Here is a 21,886-nt window from a genome sequence, read left to right on the forward strand (position 1 = left end):
TTCCAAGTCTCCTCTTCTTCCTTCCCTTCCTCCTGAAGCTCCTTCCAAACGTCCTTTACCTGCTTTTGTTCCTCTTTCTTTTCCTCCTCAATGCATTTGTTGAAAACAAACGTTTCCACGTGTTGCGAAAAGGCCAAACTTTGGAGAACATGTCTGAATCTTGATGTGCCAGTGTGACGTTCTTTTATTATTTTTAGAACATCTTTCATTTCTTGGAAACACCCACTGATGATACACTTCTTTTTTTTTTCTTTTTCTTTTTTTTAACCCACGCAAAAAACTACACCTCAAATTTGAATGCAACAAGCTCAGTGTTGACTAAATGGCCACTTCATTAGGTACGCAACCGAATGACATTCAGCAGCTGCAAATGTTCCATCAGCAAAAGTGTGACAGGAAGTTCCCTCAAATTGATTCCTGGTCGCTTCCTCCCTCAACTCTCGACTCGGAGAAGACTTAAATCTGCCAGCAGCGAAGGAATTGCCCCCGCAGCCTCATTTTCATGACAAATCCTCAATATGATCATCAAACTTTCACACCACGTTCAGCATTTAATTTCTCTTTGGCAAGTTTAGTGCCGCATCTCGTCGTATACCCGCTTTCCGATTGGTTGCCGATTTAGGCCGATTCCCGAGTAGGAGTTTGTCACCGAGCGAGCTCTGGAATTTGGCCCAAAATGTGCTTGCGTGGGTTCGCCGCGCGCACGCTGGCTTCCTCCCCACATTCCCGGATATGCAGATTCGTTTGAATCAAGACAAACGCTCCACAGGTGTCCAACTAATTGCAAAGACTTGTTGGCTGTATCGGGGACGGGCAACTTTTTATAAACGCAAAACATTATTCAAGGAATGCTGATAAGCTTTTATCATACTCTTTCTTTTTTTTTTTTTTCTCTCTTTTCTAAATCAAACTCTTTCAACAAAACAAAAAAAACTAAATCGTGTAAAAAGGGGGATTTTTGGGGGGAGGGGGGGGGGTTAATCGGCTTATTTGCCCTTACCATTGGGCCTTAAACGGTCCCACACTACAAGATGAGTAGGCTTAAAAACATTTTTATTTTTGCGTACCTTATTATTTGATTTTTTTGGGTGCGGAATTGGAACGATATGCAGGACAAATGTCGTATCTCCAGCCAAGCCATTAAAATAGAACCTCACATGATTCCGTTTTGAAGCATCTTTTTCATTTCAATTTGTTCTTGTACATTTGCTGTTTTCATACAAAAAAATAAAAGTGTGATTTGGCCATTTATCTTCTGGGATGGTTTTTAAGTTGTGTAAATATTGTTGTTCTACAGTTTCAAAGTTTTTAATTAACAGCAGTCCGCTCATCAACGTATCCTGTCAAAAGTCAGACCTTCAAAATAAAAGCACGCCATATAATACCACGTTAACCAAGCTTTTGGGGCCACATACTGGCTTATTGAACTTTCACACCCCCCCAAACTTTTTGGCGTGTGACTACTAAATAAGCCACAAAAAAAGTGGTGGCAATGTTGTTGTCGTGCTTTTATTTTTTAAAGATTGGCTGCTTATTGCTTTGAGTTGTTGCAAGTTGAAGTGTCAACTTTGGTGTGATTCACTTTTTCATCTTTCAGGAACTGATTCATCATGAAAATTAAGGTTCAACTGTAATATGAGGACAGTTGCAATAGGAAATGGATGATTTTTGACACCTTGTGTGTTGACGATGTGCGCGTGTTTGTTTGATCATGTGACAAAGCGACAACCCATCATCGAGCATTGAGGAGCTCTCACCTCTCGCCAGAGCTGCAAAGCCGTGGCTGCTGCTGCTGCCGTCGGTGCGGACGTCGCTCCACTTCTGCAACGCACTCGCCGGCTCCACCGCCACGGTGGTGGAGCGGAACATGGGGCCGGAACCCGGAGCGCTAACGGGAATGGGGGGTGGGGGGGGGGAGCGGGGATGAGGAAGAGAGCAGAAGCCAGAAATCAATTTGGTCACGCTCGGCTCTTCTCTCGCTCCGCCGCCGCCGCCGCAGCAGCAGCAGCAACATTTTCGCATCCTCGCACAGAAACAGGACTTTGGCCTTCTTTCAATGAAACGTGACTTCTCACAGCAGCGCGGCGTGCTCGTGGTTCACACGTCTGCCTCGCACATCTGATGTTCAGGGTTTGAGTCTGGCCTCGTGTGGAGTTTGCGTGTTTTTGTTTCAATAATTGTAAGTAAACCCAAAGTGTAAACAATTGTATGTTTGTGACTGTATTACACGGATGTGATCTTTATTTATTTATTTTTTTCGTGAAACAACCCCCACTGATGTTCTTTCCTAGCACACGAAGGGTTAAACTGTATTATTCCGCAAAGCTTCTTTGAAATTCTTGCCTTCATGCATGGATTGAAAGAGTTTGATGTGTTCCTGAGGGACTACTTTCTGGCAGAGGCTGGAGTTCTTGTTGCGTAGGCGTGCTCCGGTTGCGACTCGCGGCTTTGGGGGGTTTAGGGGGAGGGGGGGGGGGTGGGGGCTCAGAAAATACGGTCCCGGCTCAACACATCCGCCCGCACATTGTAAGCATGGTTGTGCGTGTTTGTCACAAACTCTTCTGCTTTTGCGGTGTTGGACTGCCAACAGATATGGCAAGTTGCTAAGCCACGCCCCTCAAACAGGGACTAGCCAATCACAATGCAGCACAGGAAAGAGTTTGGGAAACTTTTGTGCTCAACTTGACTTTTGATGGGATCATAGTTTGTTTTTGTCCTGCTCACCAATGCTCCTCCGCTTTCTGCTCATGATGATGATGATGATGATGATGATGATGCTGGAGCCTCTTCCTCAGCAAGCGCTCCTCCCGCCGCTCCTCCCTTCGCCTCCTCTGCCTCCTGCAGGCCAAGGCCCGGTAGAACTCGCGATGCTTCAGCTCCTTCAGACGCTGAAATGAAAACCGGCGACGTTACTCAATCAGCGTCATGAGGATCGGAATCAGCTTTGGCGTTATCGCCATGACGACGCCGCGACAATCATCAGCATCACGCAAAACGTCAGCAGAGGACAACAAGTCAAGGGCAGAACATTGGAAAATTACAAGCGTGTGTGTGTGCGTGTGGTAGAAGTCTATCAGCGGATAGAGTGTGGGAAAATAAGAAGTGTGTATATATTTGTTCGAGTGTGTGTGTGTGTGTGTTTGCTAGTTTATCAACAGCAAAGCTTCATCCCGTCTGCAAATGTGTGTGCGTGCGCTCAAGTGTCAGCTTTAGCGGCGTCCAGCTTAATTCCAGCAGCGAGCGGTCTGCGGCGCCGAGATAGCGACGAGCGCTCGCGAAGAATCATCACAACAACAATAACAGACACTACATCATATACACTAATAATAATCATCATCATAAAAAAAAATAAAAAAATAAAGTTGTGCAGCTTCATATCACCGTCAAACCCAAACACGGACAGACGGGAGAAACACTCTCAAACTTTTAAGTACTTTACTTACAGAAGGTGAGTGACGTGTGCGTGTGCGTGTGCGCGTGTTTGTGTGTGTGTTTGTTACACAAAAGAGCCTCACTACGGATGATATTCGTATTATTTATTTATAAGACTGTCAAACTTTCTCTCAGTCGCACAACACAACACACATTCAGAATAAAAGTTTATTTTTGTCAATATGAATTAATAAATTATATAATTATGATTTTTTTTTTTAAAGTATTTTATAACCGGGTTACCCTAACCACAAAGTCCAAATTCCAACTCGGCCAGAAACCAAAATCAAAATAGATTTAGAATTGATCAGTGCCACCCGCTGAGCACCGTTTGGGGGTGGGCGGAGCCAAAAAAAAAAGTTGGACTGACCCTGCTTGTCCCGCAGTTGCAGGATCTGGAACAAGTGGAAAGAAGAATGCTGGAATTTTTGGAGTCCAGTTTCCATCCCGGGCCAAATTGCTGATTACGGTGCACAACCATTTTCAATTATTTTCCGACAGAAAAACCCGACCCTTAACCCTTACCCACAAAACCCTCTCAAAGGGAACTTATACTACTTTTAAAGATGTGTATTTCTTTTAATTATCTATTTGTTTTGCGTAGACATTCAATTAAGAAATGTACCCAATCCTCATCATTAAAAAAAAGAATATTCAAATTGTTTATGTATTTATTTATTGTAATACATACATTCATTTAATTCAATTAAGTTTGGTACTTCTTGTTGTTGTTGCATTTTTTTAAATGAATCTATTACTTTCATTTTGTATATTTATCGAAAGCAAACTGTCAAGGTCAAGAATTTTGTACAGAATATTTGATATGTATTTTATTCCATACAAGATTGGGAAGTACGCGCGGTGATTTCTTCCCATGATTCAAATTTTTTGACATCCTGTTTTCGTGGGTTTTATGAGCTGGAAGCCCAAATAATGTAAAAATAAACAAATAAATACTTGAAATCACTCAATTGTGGGCCCTGAATCTATCATCTATGAATGGAATTACGGAAATGATTCAACTTTTCGAGGATGTTCTAATTTATGACCAGCACAGTCCAAGAAAATTACCTTAGGATTTTTAAGACAATGTAAATATACTTTTTTTTTTTTTTTAATTGATACATTCAAATAGAATATGTTTTATTCATATATTTTCTTTAATTGATCATTATTGGTGCATTTAATTCCATACATACATTTCAATGTTTTCTATTTATTTTAAAAATACCAAATCAAGATTGCAGTAGTATTTATTATTTTTTTATTTTTTTTGTCTGTAAATCTCAAAGAAGAGTCAAGCTGCGATATTATACAGTATACAAATACAAAGTATGGAAGAAAAGTCCCATTTCATCATTTGTTAAGTGCTCCCATCCATCTGAATGCGTACAGTAAAATATGCGTGCACGTGTTGTGTCACATCCAAAACCTCCGCCAGCGCCTTCCGTCTCCGACTTGGAACAAAAGAGCCGTGAAGGCGGCGATGGCGGTGGCGGAGGCGGTGGCGGCGGCCCCTCCCCTTCACTCACCTGCTTGTGGTGATGGTCGTAGGAGTTGATGTGGTTGTCAAACTGCTGGTGTCGCACGTATTGTTTGTCGCACAGCTCGCAGTACAGGCTGGAGGTGCCCTCGTCCTGCACGCACACACGCACGCACGCACACACACACGCACACACACGTCAAGTCACTTCCTATTGTGTGTGTTGCGACGCGCTGAAGCTTTTCTGGCGATGGAAAGAATAAAAACAAGCGGAAAAGTCACAATGCAAGGACGGTGACTCACACATTGTTCAAATAAAAAAATAAAATACAAATAAAAATAACCCCAGCTGAGTGTCAAGCAGCACAAACATGAGTCAAGGCAACAACCACAACGGATGGCGTGTTATCGAACGCGTGTGCACGTTTTGCTCACACGTGTTGGAAATACCAAAAACTCGCGAGCAATTATCATTTCAAATGCTTTTCATCTTTTGACTTTTGCTGCTAATTGTGAGGAAATGCCGTCCTCGTTCTCATTGTTCCTGCAACAGTGACCAATAAAGTTGGATTCGATTCGTTTCTTCTCAAGAAATATGAATACGGAAATGTCGTTAAGACGTGTAAAGTGTGAAGATGGACTGAAACCAACACAACGCGGACTTGACTGAGATTTCAAAAGCCACATTTATTACCAGTCAAGCGAATCCATTTAAAAGCTTTTAAAGAGTTTTTTATGGCCTTTTTTTTTTTTTTTTTTTTGCAAGTCCATAAAGAATCACTTTATACATTTTCATCAACATTCACTCATGATTCCATTCCAGACATGTCTGTTACCATGATGACAAATTTTGGGTTCCAAAAACTCACGGCATGCACACAAACATGCCATAAACGTGTCCTGTTGCGTGACCATCTGCTGAGTGCATGTGCAGGAAATGAAAGAGGGGCGGGGCTTGCGAATCATCATCCTAACCAACGCGAAATGTCAAATATGCTCATGCTCGCTCGCTCGATCGATATCGATCACACTGAAGCTTTTCATTTGCGTGTGTGTGCGTGTGAACAATGGCGTCTCCGTGCCTAATGGCGCCTTTAATCGCAACTATTGATCCACAATTCGAGCGTCTGAGTGAACACGCACACACATGATCTGCATTGCTACATTTCATATCTCTCTCTCACACACACACGCCTTTTTAGTTGCACTTCAAAATGAGAACGAATTATCATTGATTAATTAAACGATTTTACAAACGCACACACACAAAAAAAAGACTACAAATTGACCATATGTTTCCGGCGAGTGTAAAAGTTTTTCTCCCCCCGGGCTCAAGTCTCGAACGGTCGCTTTGGAAAAACCCATCGCTCACTTGCTTGGACGCGACAGATGGAAGACAAAAGCAGAAAATGTGCCGCCGTCCTGCGTCCATTACGGCGGGAAAGTCCCCCCCCCCCTGCATCATTGCGCGAGACGGCGTAACTCCATTAAGTCACGACTTATGCGGCTTCATTGCACGGGACGGAGCAACATTAAGGGAGGACTTATGTGGCATTATTCCATTAGAAGAAGCAGCATGAAGTCGTTTGTCAATTAGAAACAGCAAACATCCCAATTTGCATGATTCCCGCTTAGCATGATGTCGTTAAAATGGCTGCATTAGCCGCTCGCGTCCATTTGAGCCCTCGCCTCAATTAAAGCACACTCGGGCATCGAGTGTATGGATTGTTTTGTTTGGGCCGCAAGTTGATTGGATTCAAGGAGACAAGCACGTTTCAAAATAAAAGATGTTTCACTGGAAAACGGATTCAAAAGATTGGATTCAAGAAGACAAGCACGTTTCAAAATAAAAGATGTTTCACTGGAAACGGATTCAAAAGATTGGATTCAAGAAGATTGGATTCAAGAAGACAAGCACGTTTCAAAATAAAAGATGTTTCACTGGAAACGGATTCAAAAGATTGGATTCAAGAAGATTGGATTCAAGAAGACAAGCACGTTTCAAAATAAAAGATGTTTCACTGGAAACGGATTCAAAAGATTGGATTCAAGAAGATTGGATTCAAGAAGACAAGCACGTTTCAAAATAAAAGATGTTTCACTGGAAACGGATTCAAAAGATTGGATTCAAGAAGACAAGCACGTTTCAAAATAAAAGATGTTTCACTGGAAAACGGATTCAAAAGATTGGATTCAAGAAGACAAGCACGTTTCAAAATAAAAGATGTTTTACTGGAAACGGATTCAAAAGATTGGATTCAAGAAGACAAGCACGTTTCAAAATAAAAGATGTTTCACTGGAAACGGATTCAAAAGATTGGATTCAAGAAGACAAGCATGTTTCAAAATAAAAGATGTTTCACTGGAAACGGATTCAAAAGATTGGATTCAAGAAGACAAGCATGTTTCAAAATAAAAGATGTTTCACTGGAAACGGATTCAAAAGATTGGATTCAAGAAGACAAGCACGTTTCAAAATAAAAGATGTTTCACTGGAAACGGATTCAAAAGATTGGATTCAAGAAGACAAGCATGTTTCAAAATAAAAGATGTTTCACTGGAAACGGATTCAAAAGATTGGATTCAAGAAGACAAGCACGTTTCAAAATAAAAGATGTTTCACTGGAAACGGATTCAAAAGATTGGATTCAAGAAGACAAGCACGTTTAAAAATAAAAGATGTTTCACTGGAAACGGATTCAAAAGATTGGATTCAAGAAGACAAGCACGTTTCAAAATAAAAGATGTTTCACTGGAAAACGGATTCAAAAGATTGGATTCAAGAAGATAAGCACGTTTCAAAATAAAAGATGTTTCACTGGAAACGGATTCAAAAGATTGGATTCAAGAAGACAAGCACGTTTCAAAATAAAAGATGTTTCACTGGAAACGGATTCAAAAGATTGGATTCAAGAAGACAAGCACGTTTAAAAATAAAAGATGTTTCACTGGAAACGGATTCAAAAGATTGGATTCAAGAAGACAAGCACGTTTCAAAATAAAAGATGTTTCACTGGAAAACGGATTCAAAAGATTGGATTCAAGAAGATAAGCACGTTTCAAAATAAAAGATGTTTCACTGGAAACGGATTCAAAAGATTGGATTCAAGAAGACAAGCACGTTTCAAAATAAAAGATGTTTCACTGGAAACGGATTCAAAAGATTGGATTCAAGAAGACAAGCACGTTTCAAAATAAAAGATGTTTCACTGGAAACGGATTCAAAAGATTGGTTTCAAGGAGACAAGCACGTTTCAAAATAAAAGATGTTTCACTGGAAAACGGATTCAATTCCAAACCGTTTTTACATCCGCACAAGGCAGCAGGGTATCATTTTGCGTGTTTACATCATCATCATCATCATCATCATCATCATCATCATCAATATTATTATTAACATTACACTGGTGCCTTGAGATAATCATCTTAATGTAATATTGACAAAGTGATAGGAAAGTAAGCTTGTATTCTGGAAGTACTTGTGAATTGTAATTCTTACACAAAGTGGGCCCACCAAGAAGCTCAAATGGTTGCCAAACTTTTTTGCGGTTGATGTGTTTTAATGAGCAGCGTGAGAAATGAAATTTAATAATCCATTTGAAGGAATCCAAAGTGACCCGAATGCCGACTCCAAACATTCCCCGCGCGTCGGATGTCTCGACCGCGTCTAATAACTCACTCGTCTTTTTATTGTTTGCCGCTTTGATGCGCCGTGTTAGCGCTTAGCGCCGGCTGGGCCAGGAAACAAAAACAAGGATGAGGATGAAGGAGCGCTAATGTTTTGTAGCCAATTAGCCGCCGCTGGAGTTGACTTCACACCAAGACGTCTCGTCTCGCCTCAACCGTCAAATGGAACAGCTCATCGCCGTTTTGACGCGGTGAGCCGCCGATCGACAAAAGTTTTCCGCTGCTAACTGACAAACATGCAGACTTTCAATCTTGAGGCAACATAATGCTGCGCGGTAACTTTTGTCATACTTCTCACGCAGACATTTTGAGTTTTGAAAAATAATTGATAAGACAAAAATAACAGACTTTGATCAAAATGGATCATATTTGGACATAAAGGGTTTCTAATTGAATTTAGTATTCAGTGGTGTCTTGAGATACGAGTGCCTGCACTTACGAGCTTTTCAAGATACAAGCCCTCATTCAACCGAGTTTTTGGCTTTGACTTGCGAGCAATTGAGTGGACTCAATTCGCTTCACACCAAGCAACAAAAGAAGCTTCAAACTTTTTAATGACACTCGCAGCTCAAGTTTACCGTCAAACGAAATGTCTAAATGCCAAATTCTAGCACACAATGCAAAAAAAAATTGTTTTTTACGGGCTTAAAGAAAAGCAAAATGCTGCAGTAGTTATAAGCCTTTAGGCTTTAGTGCCTCATTTAAACAACATAAAGCCATCCATAAAAAAAAAAACCTGTCAATCAAGGTAGCCCGTGTGTACGTGCCCTGTGATTGGCCGGCTCGGTCGCCACCCTAATGCAGAATGAATGTTTTTCGAACCGTGAAAACGTGACGTTGACGTCAACGTAAGAATGCGGCGCGAGCGTCCGGCAGGAGCGAGTGACTCGACTTTGGCGAGCATATGGCAAAGCTGTTCACGCTCCCGTGCCGCCCGGTCACAGGAAGCATCAACCCCGCCCCCCCTTTGGGGAATTTTCCTGTGTGTGTGTGTGTGTGTGTGTGTGCCAAAAATGAGCCGGAAAATAGGACGGGATTACAGCATTAAATCTGGCGCCTCCGCATCTAATAGACGGAATGATATCGCAGGAATGAGCTGCTTTCCATCCGCAATCAATACGCCCCACAACTGCGTGTACGAGTGTGCAGGACATATTTTAAATGCAAGATGTGTGTGTGTATGTATGCGTGTGTGTGAGAGAGAGAAAGAAAGAGAGAGACTGTGAGTGTGTGAGGATGAGAGTGTGTGTGTGTGTGTGTGTGTGTGTGTGTGTGTGCGCGTGAGTGTATGTTTATGCAAATGTGTAAGCGTGTTGGTTAGTAGCAGTTGGAAGGTTGAAAATGAGTAACATCAAAGCTAATTTCTGCTAGCCTGCCTATGGGGTTTCGCATTGCATGTTAGCATTAAGATACATTTTAGTGTTTAAATATACAACACTTGATGTCTTCTGTGCCGTTTTTACAGCAAACTTCAATTGCGATTGACAAAAACAGCTTGAAGCAAGCACACTTGGCCTCTTTTGGAGAACTGCACAACCGTTTTTTGTCCAAGTGATGTTATGCGATCATCATCTTCCAATTCTTGACCATAAGAGAGTGAGATCAAGTTGTGGTAATCGCAGACGTCCTCCGTCGCCAGAAACGGCGGTTGACCGCGAGGCGTCTGATCCAGGCCTGAAGTGGTCGCGTGAATAAAGTCCCACGCGCGCGCACACGTTCATAAATACACACGCTGCGACGTTTGCGAGCGCCGCTTAAGCGGCGAGCATTTCACGGCTCATTTGCGTGAGCGCGTCTGAACAGGAAGAACACGGAGGTGACGAAGAGATAAAAAGTAATGAGAAGAGACGAGAGCGGCGGCGGCGGAGGAAGTGAAAATAAAAGAAAGAGCGGCGGGAGAAGTAATGATGCGGGAACGGCAACCTCGGCATCGGCTCGTACCCCTGACCCGCCCGCCCGCCCGCCCAGCCGCCGCCGCCGCATCCCACGTCATTCAAGTCCTTTTGACAGCCAAAACTCCATCCAGTCTTTGGACTGACAACAGCAGCGCCACCTAGTGATGAAATTACGTCTCTAAACAGGAGAACAAGGTTGGAAAAAAAGACTTGATGAAACGATATTTGCTGATTCATGACGGCCAGGTCACAGGTCACAGGTCACAGGTCATTCAGGTTGCGTCAATGTCGCTATGACGACGGCCCAAAAAGCCACTCAAGTCGTCAGCTCGGACCCAACAAAAACACACTTAGCTTATTGGATTAGCGTGTGCGTTAAGTTTGTTTGAGGAGGAAAAAAAAGGTGGTTCTTTAAAAACGGGTTCTTTAAATCATCTTTCAATCAAACATGCTGTTAACGTCCTTTTAAGGCAACTACTGTTGCCTTTCCTTGAAACTCTCCTTAACGTTAGCACACATCTACCGTCCCTTTACATCAACTTTTAAGGCCTCGTGTTCTAGAAAGTCGCCTGTCAGTGTACAGAAATGTAACGGCTTCTGTTTATTTAAATCAACAAAAGGTAACACGCAGCTGCTGTTTAAGCCACTTTCTGATTCACTGTTCCTTTAAATCATGTCACGCAAACATGCAACTACTTCCTGTACGTAGAAATTGTCTTTTAAGCTAACAAACATTTACTGTCTCTTTAAATGAACTCGTATGTTGCTGCACAGATGACGTCCCTTTAAAATCATCTTTTAAGGTAGCACCTGTCTCAATAAATCTCACCTTTTACTGTATCTGTAACTACACGGCTACGATCGCTTTAAAACAACTTTTCAAGTAATACGCAGTGTTTAAATTCTCCTAAATGCTCCTTTCAAAATCCCATTTGAAAGTAATATTCGGCTAATGTGGTTGAGGTGGGCCTGTCAAAGGGAACACGAGCCTACTGTCCCTTTAAATCCCCATTTAAGGTAGCGCACGGCAACTTTTAACATTTAAGGTAGCACTCCTAAAAATATCGACAAAACCTTTTCAAATCGTCTTGCTAGCTAACGCCAGCTGGCACACAAATGTTTCCGCCCCTGGCAAAGTTCAAAAGAATGATTTTGCTTTTTACCAATAATTTGGTCAACTTAAAAAAAACAACAACATTTGTGTAGGGGGGGGCTTGGTGGAGACCAGCCTTTTAATGAGCCTCGCCTCCACAAAAAAGATGAAGACGAGACGGCGGCCATATTGACATGAATATTGCATCAGCATCCCGAGATGACTGCAAGTGTCACACACACACGTACGCGCGCACGTACGCACACACACGCGCGCACACAGTCTGGTCCCTTTGAATTAACGTGACACTTTGTCCTAAATGTACTGTGCTGGTCGTGCTGTGACGAATTTGTCAATAAATGAATGAAGTTGCGTGACTGAAGACATGAATGATTGACAGCTGCCAGTCACACAATTGCCGCACGCCTCCTCGGGTGACGACCTTATTCCAACGTGTGGGCGGGAATAATGAGTGAGGGGGTCGGTGTGTGTGTGTGTGCGTGTGTGTAGCCAGATGGAGACAAATGGAGGATGCTGCAATGCAACCGGCTTCAAATTAACACACACACACACACACACACACGCACGTCGCTGAAAGAATTTATGATGTGTCCGAAAACTTTTGCTTGCCTTCAACCTCATTTGGTTTCCTCGCCAACCTTTTTGTCTCTTTTGTTTTGTCGCCGTTGCTTCCTCACTATCATTTTCTCTCTATGGTTTCACCGCTAATCGTTTGATATTATTTTCCCGCCACAGTCGTTTCATTGCAATTGCTATCATTTTGTCGCTAACACTTTCCGCTTGTCGTTTTTTTGCTGTTTTGACGCTAAGGTTTGACTGCTATTGATTGATCAGCATTGTTTTCCTGCAGTCATGTCATCGCTATCGATTTTTGTCCGTATCCATTTCTTACGATCGCTTGCTAGCTATCATTTTGGTCACTTTTGTCGCAGCTGTTCTGTCAATGTCGTTTTCTAGCTCAGGTTTTTGTTGCCGCACTACACATTATTTTGCACACACACACACACACATAAGTCCAGTGTGTGTGGGCACATTTTATGGAGTAACTTTTGTCCAAGCCTGACACTCCCTGGCGGAATTCTGGAGGCCCAGTTTATACTTACACAACCCCCCCCCCACACACACACACCCACACACACACACGCACGCACGCACGGGTCCACCGTGAGGGCGGATATGACAATCAAGCGTCGACTGGCAGTCAGACACACATTAATGGACTTAGCTGGGATTAGACCTCACACACACACAAACACAAACACTGAAAAATACACACACGCATGTAGTACAAACACACACAGTGTCGCTTGCAAACACACACTCAAGCAGCACGCCTTTCTCATTATCATGCATAGTGGCAGCGCTCACATTGATTTTCACTCTGTCTTAAACATAGCCCACGCAGATGTGCGTGCGTACGTGCGTGCGTGCGTGCGTGCGTGCGTGCGTGTGTGTGTGGTCAACTTGGCAAAGCCTCTCCAGGCTGAGTGAAGATTATGGCTCAGAGATTTTTCACTTCTTCCGTCCTCTCTCTTTGAGTTAAATCTCTCCTCACTCTCTCTCTCAATGTCTTTTTTTCTTCTTCTCTTTTTCCTCTTTATTGCCTCTCACTCCATCAATCTGCAAATAGACCCCCGGACCACCAGGAAGTGCTCCAATGCCCCCGGAGGTCGTAGTTGCGATGAGCAAGAAAAAGTTTGGGCGTCACGCATTGAATTAAAAGAGTTCAGCTCAGCAAGCGTCTCGGCCGTTTATGGAAGATACACAGGAAGTGATGTCACAACGCAGTAAGAAGTTATTACTTATTACCAGTTATCGTTTCTATCTTTTACTATTAACTGCGCTCAACATATTTTTTGCTGTTGTATTTAGTTTTTTTTTCTTGTATTGACGCTTGCTCAAATTGGTGCCAGCGTTGCTGTGAAAATTCACAGCGTGAACGAGTCGATAACGTCAGGCGAGTCCCCGCTGACGGTGCAGGTAGCAAACGAGCGACTCGTCAACACCAAAGAAAACAAGCCGCCGCCGCCGCCGCCGCCGCCGCCGCCGCCGCTGCTCCTCCCCACTCAAGCGTCCAGGGAGGTTTCGCAGCCGCAAATCTCTCGACTGTAATGGTCATATTATTATGGGATGGCATCGCCGGGTTCTAATTAACCCCCGGCCGCTGCATTTGGGGATTCCCGCGACGCCCGATTAAAGCTTTGCGGTAAAGTGTGAGCGAGCTGCGGCCGATGTTAGCTAGGAGGCGCGACGTTTGCTTTGTCAACACCATTTTGATGCTTTCAGATGCCACAAGAGGGCGCCAAACCGTCTCAAGGAAGTAGTGATGGGAAAATGAAGCTTCACGAACCACTTGCATTATTCTTTTACTCCTCTGGATGGTGCTCTTGGATTTAAAGATCAAGTGGGAAATGTAATCAATTTTCATTCAGAAAAGTAAAAAAAATATTGCAAGTGGTTTCTGAAGCTTCATTTTCCCATCACTACAAAGAAGCAAGAAAAATCTCGACAGAGAGACGAGCAAGTTGTTTGCTCCAAATCAATTTTCTGAGTTGTTTGGAGTTGCATCTTCAAGTTGGGGGACAACACAAGTTCTGCCAACTCTGTTGTATTTGTTGTCAAATGCGGGAAAGCCAAAAACTGAAAATCAATGTTATCAAAGTTTGATGCCTTGAAATTTTTGAGTTTACGCAATTTTTTATTTATTTTTTACAGTGCACTGTTGTATTTTTTCAGAATAAAATCCTCTGTAAGTTCTTTTTTTTTTAAGGGTTAATAAGATGAGCTTGATATGACATTTATGTGTTTGGGTAGAAACGATGAACTCGTATTGCTTTCAGTCGTCGAAGCAAAGAACGCAACAGGGACAAGGAAAGAACTTGATTATTTAACACTCCGCAAAGAAACCCAACGCCTGCAGTGGGTCCAACCTTGGCGGCAGTTAGCATTTACCAGTTATAAATAACACATGTTGTGTTGCTATAAATACGCACAGTGCGCCGTATACAAAAACAGCTTTGATGGCATAGAAAGCAGCCGGTGTCGTGTCACATTTTTCAGACATAAACAGCAAAACCAATCGACCGGCCTTCCGCGACCGTAAACAACAAGCATCGTTGACTAAACGTGCCCCCGACATCGAAAATGATGACGATGCAAGCGCGCGGTTTCCTGTCTAGGAAAATGGAGCCCTGATGTCTCCTTGAAGACCGCATGTCTCACAACGCGGGTCGAACGGCACACAAAAAAAAAAGTGTTTGTTTGCTGCTCGAAGAAGGTAAATCCAGCGTCGAGCGTTTCGGGCTTTATTGACCTGATTTTTTTTTCATGTAGTAAACATCATTAGCATGCGCTTGGTTGGTGGAGGCCAAACTCGATTACTATGCAGTCATTAGGCCGACCTGATAAACAAAACACGCAAAAACTGACTTGAGAATCGTCACAGACTTCATAAGCAAGTCGGCGCAATTGCACGTGCACAAGATAATGAAATTCGGCCATCATTTCAAAAACAATGGCCGCGGGTGTTTATTTACTCAACTGCAGATGTGGGAGGGCATCTAACTTGAACAAACTGCACGATGCCACGTGAAAGAAGAGACAAAAAAGGACTATAAGGTTGGACAAACATCACAAACGAGTCTACAATAGTCACTAAAAATGCACGTTCACAAAACAGAAAATCACGTAAGGAAAAAAAAGAGTAAGTAAGAAAGAGTAAAAGCAAAAAAAAAATAAAAAATCCACTTTTTTTCTATTTCTGGTTGCAGATTAATTTAGGCTATATGTTAAGATATGAAGAGACTAATTTAGAAAGAAAATCAACATCATTTAAGTTTGTGCGTGTTAATGTTGTTTGAAGGTTTACAGCGTCATCACGATGACAAGTGCGTCTCATTTCCGATGACGCGTTAAGCTAGCGAACTTTTCGCTCGACAAAAATAACCCTTTGCTTGAACATTTTGCTGTTTAACTATTAAAAAGTGCAGCTTTGAGGCACAATCTGAAGTTTACTGTCAAGGTCAACAGAAAACAGAATCACAAGCTTGCGCATTTAAAGCAACCACATTTCGGTAGTTCATCCTTTCAGTCCGCCGTCTGAATGCTAATGTTGCTAAATAGCATCTACGTTGCCATGCTGTTAGCCCTTCAGTCATTGGCCCACAACCAACAGTCTGCAAAAAAGTGTATACTACCATAAACCTGTCACATTTACAGTGTGGGAAGATACTCGCTCCCGGGGGCGGGGGCGGGGGCGGGGCCAACCAGCCAGCAGCCAATACGGAAGGAGTAAGCGATACATTCCGCCATGGGTTGCCATATTGCGAGTGACAAATGTAACGTGCGACCTGACTTCCATCCTTCACGTCTCTCGTGTCTGCTCGCTCCGGAACTAATTTCTCCCCCACTGGCCCGCCAGCTCCTTTTCCTCGTACATTTTTGTACTCAAGCCCCCCCGCCTCCATCGCTCATCCCTTCCTCCCCCATCCTTCCTCCACACTCATGCGTCTCCGACTTCTCCGCATGCTTCTGTGCTCCCGTCCCGCTGCCTTCTTCGTATCTATTTCACTCTCGACAGGGGGGTGGGGGGGGGGGATCATTTGGAGATGTACACTACACACGCGCACACACACACACACACACACACACACACACACACACACACACACACACACACACACACACACACACACACACACACACACACACACATAGTAGCTGTTATTAAGTGCAACTGGTGTTGTTGCTTTGCGAGTGAAAGTGATGGGAAGGAGGCAAGGGGGGTTCAGGTAGTCAGGTGAGGGTGTGGGGGGGCATGTAAGTAAGGGGGGGGTTAAGGTTGAGGAGCAGAAAACAAGAATGAAACACGGGAGCAAGCAAAGCCAGCGGAAAAGCAATCCTGTTGGAGCTGATAGATTTCTCTGACAACAATGTTATCTCGCCACACACACACGCACGCACGCACACACACACCCACACACACGCACGCACGCACGCACGCACACTCAATACAATTGCAACCAAAGCACAAACATTCAAAAACTATAAACACACAAAACACTTGCATGCACACTCACAAAGGCCAATCAGTATAAAAACACACAAAAATGAACACACACACACACACACACACACACTGCCACGAGTATCAAAGTGTGCTAACAAACAAGAACGTTTATTCGGTCTTGATGTTCCCACTTTAAAAAAATAATAATAATAAAAACCTTTCCAAGACGTGGAATGCTCCTGAAATAGAAACGCACTCCTACTTGAGTCCTCACACAAACACTTTTGTGTGTGTGTGCGTGTGTAAGCGTGTATCGATAAATAGCCCGCGAAAAAAAAAAGAAGAAGAATAGAAGCAGGTGAGGTTGATGGAGACGCGGCGAGAACATTACAGATGTCGTTCAAAAAAAGAATGCGTGCGGAGGATGACTAACTTCTCGCACGGCGGCGTTCATTTGCACTTTACATGTAAATTGACACTTGACACCTTCGCGTGCGCGTGCGCGTGCGTGCGTAAGTGAGACATAATTAAAGTTACAATCGAAGACTTGCCTCGTGATGAAGTTGATGCGTCTCGGCTGGAGGAGGAAAAAAGAGAAGAACGAGGCCAGCGACATTCGCAAATTGGATGAAATGGATGGAAATGTTTTCTTTGCTTCCAATTTGGAGTTCCTGCTCGTAAAATGGCCACAAGAGGGCGGCTGATGGGAGGAAACGTACCTTGAAATAAGGTCAGCCATTGGCCCAAATGGGGACGAAAGCGCAAACGGCACAATACGATAAATATCACGATATGGTGGGGAAGTTTGTGATATATAAATAAAAAAATAAAAAAATCACAATACTAGAAAATAACCTCATGAGGGAAAAAAGCACGAGACGGTGTTTTTGTGCATAATATTAGCAGCGATGAAGAAATAAGCTTGTCCATGTCATGTCATGTTACATGTGATCGTCATGTGATCTTATTGGCTCAGCGGCACAAAATATCAAAATGCTGCGTTGAGCTGATGGCGATGTCGGAAAAATACTTGCTGGTCTGACTTCTTTATGGGAGTGATAACTGCTGCAGTGGCCAAAACATTCCTGATTAAAATTGAACTAAATAATGAAATAACCACCAGAGGTGCTACAACCTCAATTTTTTTTTTTTTTTAACAGATGCGCTTCTTTTAATATTGTGACATAACGACGACGATATTGTTTAATATCATATCAATCATATCATATTCCTAATTTGATGAATGAAATATTTCCTAATGTTTTTATGATTGGGGAATTTTGCATATATAAATATATATATATATAGAATGAGTATTTTCATGTTCATTTTAGATGGCACAGTAGTGTAATAAACACTTTTTTATCACAAGGATTTTTTTGTTTCGTTTCAAATATATCTTCGCGAGATAGATCAGATAAATACATTTTGACGGTGACCTAAAGATGTCAAGAAGGTCAATCGAGGTGTTAAAAAAAATAAAATGATGAATATATATAATCATCATAATAAATGCGGACATGAAATGTGGCAGCTGTTGTGTGAAAAGTCTGACTTAACACACACAGGTTTTTTCCCTTCTTAAATAAATGTGCCCTTTTGTCTGTGTGAACCTGTCACAATTGGATTTGTTTTTTCACAGCTTCCACGGCCTTTACACACACACACACAGTTGTGCACGTGCGTGCACCCCCCCCCCCCCACACACACACACACAGGGCTTCCTTGTGTGAGGCCAATTCATTTTAGCACAAGTGCTCCCCGATTGGATCTGCTCAGAGTTCCATTACAGCTCACCTTCACCGACCTTAAGGTGCCCCAAAGCACCCGACATGCACACGCGCGCACGTGCACGCACACACTTGTGTATACATACAGAAGAATTAGAGAAGCTCACTCACACAAAAGACTGCACACACGCGCACACACACACACCATCATCATCGTCATCGTCATCGTCATCGTCATCGTCATCATCATCATCATCATCATCATCATCATACATCAACATCCTGGGTTAGGCACGTGTCAGGTCTTAATATCCACAAGTCAACCACACACACACACACACACACACCCACACCCACACCCACACCCACACCCACACCCACACCCACACCCACACCCACACACACACACACACACACACACACACACACACACACACACACACACACACACACACACACACAAATCCTAGGTCAGACATGTCAGGTCATATGCAAGTCAAACCCATGCACACACACATACATTAAAGCGGAAAAGTGGTATTACAAACACACACACACGCACACCAATGTACACACACATACACACAAACATATTAACACATGTACCTGAGGTCAGAGTCAGATATGTCAGGTTAGAGTAAAGTCAACCAAAGGTACACACACACATACACGCACACACACCCAAGGTCGGACAACGTGTCAGGTTAAAGTAAAGTCAACCACAGACAGACAAAAAACACACACACACACACACACACACACACACACACACACACACACACACACACACACACACAATTTATTTGAAACAGGTTAGGTCATAGTGACGTCAGCCAGACGCGCACACACACACACACACACACACACACACACAAACAGCACGAGACAAAGAGAGCCTTATTGATTGCGTGTAAGCTTATCTGGATGTGATCATCGGTATTGATGGTCAGAGAGGGTCAGGCCGATCAATACTATCTGCCGCTCGGCTGTCATTAGAAGTGCTGACGCCACACCACGCAAACACACAACCGCGTGCACGCCACCGGTGCCCCGTGTGTGTGTGTGTGTGTGTGTGTGCGTGTGCGTGCGTGTGTGTGTTTAACGCGAGCTAAGATAACCGCCATGACCTTTGGTGGCCGCAGACACCACTTGCACTTGTCGTCTGCCTCTTTTATGTACATTTCCTTTGACAGCACAAAGGCCGCGATTACACAAAGATAAGACACACACGCACGCACGCACGCACGCACACTCATTCTTTCATGCGTTAGTCTAAAAACAAACAAAACAAAGACTTGATACCCCCACTAAGGCTCTTCACATTTTTTTGATTTTTTTTTTTAGGACTGCTATAAGCTCACAATTTGGTTAATGTATTATTTTTTCCACAAATCTATAATATTGTTGTGGGTGTTATTTTAATTATATATTTTTTTTTTTATAGATTTAGGACCAATCCTGAGTGTTGAAAACGTCTTGTGCTCTCTGATGATGTAACATTAATGGTTGAACAAACATGACAGTTGCGGACCTCCTGAAAAGTCACCATTCTGGAGGTACGAGGATTTGGACCGACGCCATCAATATGGAACGATTAACACAATGAAAAAAATGAACTAACTAATTAAAGATAATGTAGTTTGACATCAATCTCCACTTTTCTTCCAGAAAAAAAAAAACATTATCAGAAGATTATAAATGTTTACCATTTAGATAAATGTCAATCTCATTTCATTACATGTTTTTAATAAAAATGAAATACTAATCTCATAATATTTCTTGAGATAAAACAAACCCATTTCAAACCAAATTTCCTTTTTTTTTTTTGTGTGCCAAATTACAATTTAAATCTCCTAAAACAATACGCTTACAAGACCGACTTAAAATTTCGACCATATTTTTTTTTTTTTTGTAAAATTGAGATAACGTCAATCTTGTCCCATAGTCTAGAAAAATAAATATATTTTTCTTGTAACAGTTCTCTCAAAATATTTTCAAAGTAAATTTACTATATATATATATATATATATATATATATATATATATATATATATATATAAATATAAATATATATATATATATATAAATATAAATATAAATATATATATATAAATATATATATATATATAAATATATATATAAAAAAAAAAAAAAATATATATATATATATATATAAATATATATAAATATAAATATATATAAATATATATATAAATATATATATATAAATATATATATATATATATATATATATATATATATATATATATATATATATATATATATATATATATATATATATATAGATATATAAACGGTTAAATTGAACATTTCTATAAGGATAATTGAAAGTAGACAGAATGCAGATCTCGTCCAGGTTTTAATCCAATGCATCAAATCCAACTTTGGGTCCGTCGCGTCCTCAGCTGTAATTTCGTTGTGTGGATGCAATGAGGCCAACATTTGCGATCTTTCATCATGAATTAATCTGACATTTGATGAGCACTCGCACATTGAAGTGAATGAAAACGAGCCCGAGCGTCATTGTTGAGTGCGAGTAAATGAAAATGTGATCATCGCGTTGACCCGCTGCCAAATATTAAGAGCATGTGCTCACTTCAGCTGTTGTGGTTTAAATAAAACCTTGTTTTTCCATTTCAGGAGGATTAAATAAATGACGGGGGGGGGGGGGGGGGGAACAGCACATGTGGAGCGCCATGATTGCTTTTGTCCAATATTGACACGACCTTTCTCGTAATCGCTTGCGAAGCGCAAAGTAGCCTCGAGAGGCTAAAACACATCCGACGTGTCGTAATGGACGCCATGAGATGGCGTACCTAATGTTTTGGCCGTTAGTCAGCAGCTGTTGTCCGCTAACGTGTCTTAATGCGTCGCTGGTTCAAAACAAACATCCCGTGGCAAGGACGAGGACAGCAAAGGGCAAAATGTCGCTATTTAACGGCGCTGACTAGCATTGCTGCTGCTCGTGTTCTTTTCTCTGCAAATCGCATCGACGCGATTTATTCATTTATAATATTTGTTTATACAGTAAATTGCATCTAGAATTTATATTAGGGAATAGGGATGGGTGAGTAGTGATACCAGGTATCCGTATCGGGACGATACCGGCCTTATTTCAAGGTATCGTGTACTCGTTGAGGCTGCCGATACAAGCCGTGGATACTCAAGGCAAAAAAACAAACAAACAAAAGACATAAAGTAAAAGTAAATATTCTGGACAAAACCTTTTCTTTTTTTGTTCTTGCTGCTGTCCAACGGGGGATTTTCCCTTTCAAATAAAGGCCTGTTCTGTTCTGTCCTATCACAAGAGAAGCAATCACATCTTTTATTGGACGTGATATTGTGCTTTTCTTTACGGCGTGATTAGCGTCTTCAACAATGGAGGCCCCCCCCCCGTGGATTGGGGAAGGACGCGTTCCGTTGCCAGCCAGCGGTGCAAAAAGTGATCGGCTGCATTCACACCGCAGGAGTCAAGTGGCGCAATTATGTCTTTTGCTCGCAAGCGAGACGCACACA

General features: G+C 42.2%; 2 protein-coding genes across 3 annotated transcripts in view; one reads left to right on the forward strand and one right to left on the reverse strand.

The window, feature by feature from the left end:
• rbm45 (RNA binding motif protein 45) overlaps positions 1 to 13,365 on the forward strand; it is a 64,820-nt gene extending 51,455 nt beyond the window's left edge. The window contains exon 10 of one of the 2 annotated variants that reach the window (XM_086092164.1): positions 13,242 to 13,365. The gene's annotated coding sequence lies outside the window, so the exon portion shown is untranslated. Of the gene's footprint in view, positions 1 to 3,818; positions 4,351 to 13,241 lie in introns of those variants that run through there. The other variant, XM_086092165.1, reaches the window with a different exon arrangement.
• The window catches only part of LOC147163402 (uncharacterized), a 42,375-nt gene that overhangs the window by 5,363 nt on the left and 15,126 nt on the right, over positions 1 to 21,886 (reverse strand). The window contains exons 2-4 of the mRNA XM_086092153.1: positions 4,965 to 5,069; positions 2,725 to 2,888; positions 1,758 to 1,888 (exon numbers count right to left, since the gene is read on the reverse strand). Of these exons, the coding sequence (XP_085948279.1) occupies positions 1,758 to 1,888; positions 2,725 to 2,888; positions 4,965 to 5,069 (400 nt within the window). The remainder of the gene's footprint in view (positions 1 to 1,757; positions 1,889 to 2,724; positions 2,889 to 4,964; positions 5,070 to 21,886) is intronic.

This window comes from Leptonotus elevatus, chromosome 13 (genome assembly GCF_054856555.1).
Source record: "Leptonotus elevatus isolate MCC_2025b chromosome 13, RoL_Lele_1.0, whole genome shotgun sequence".
Classification (NCBI taxonomy): domain Eukaryota; kingdom Metazoa; phylum Chordata; class Actinopteri; order Syngnathiformes; family Syngnathidae; genus Leptonotus; species Leptonotus elevatus.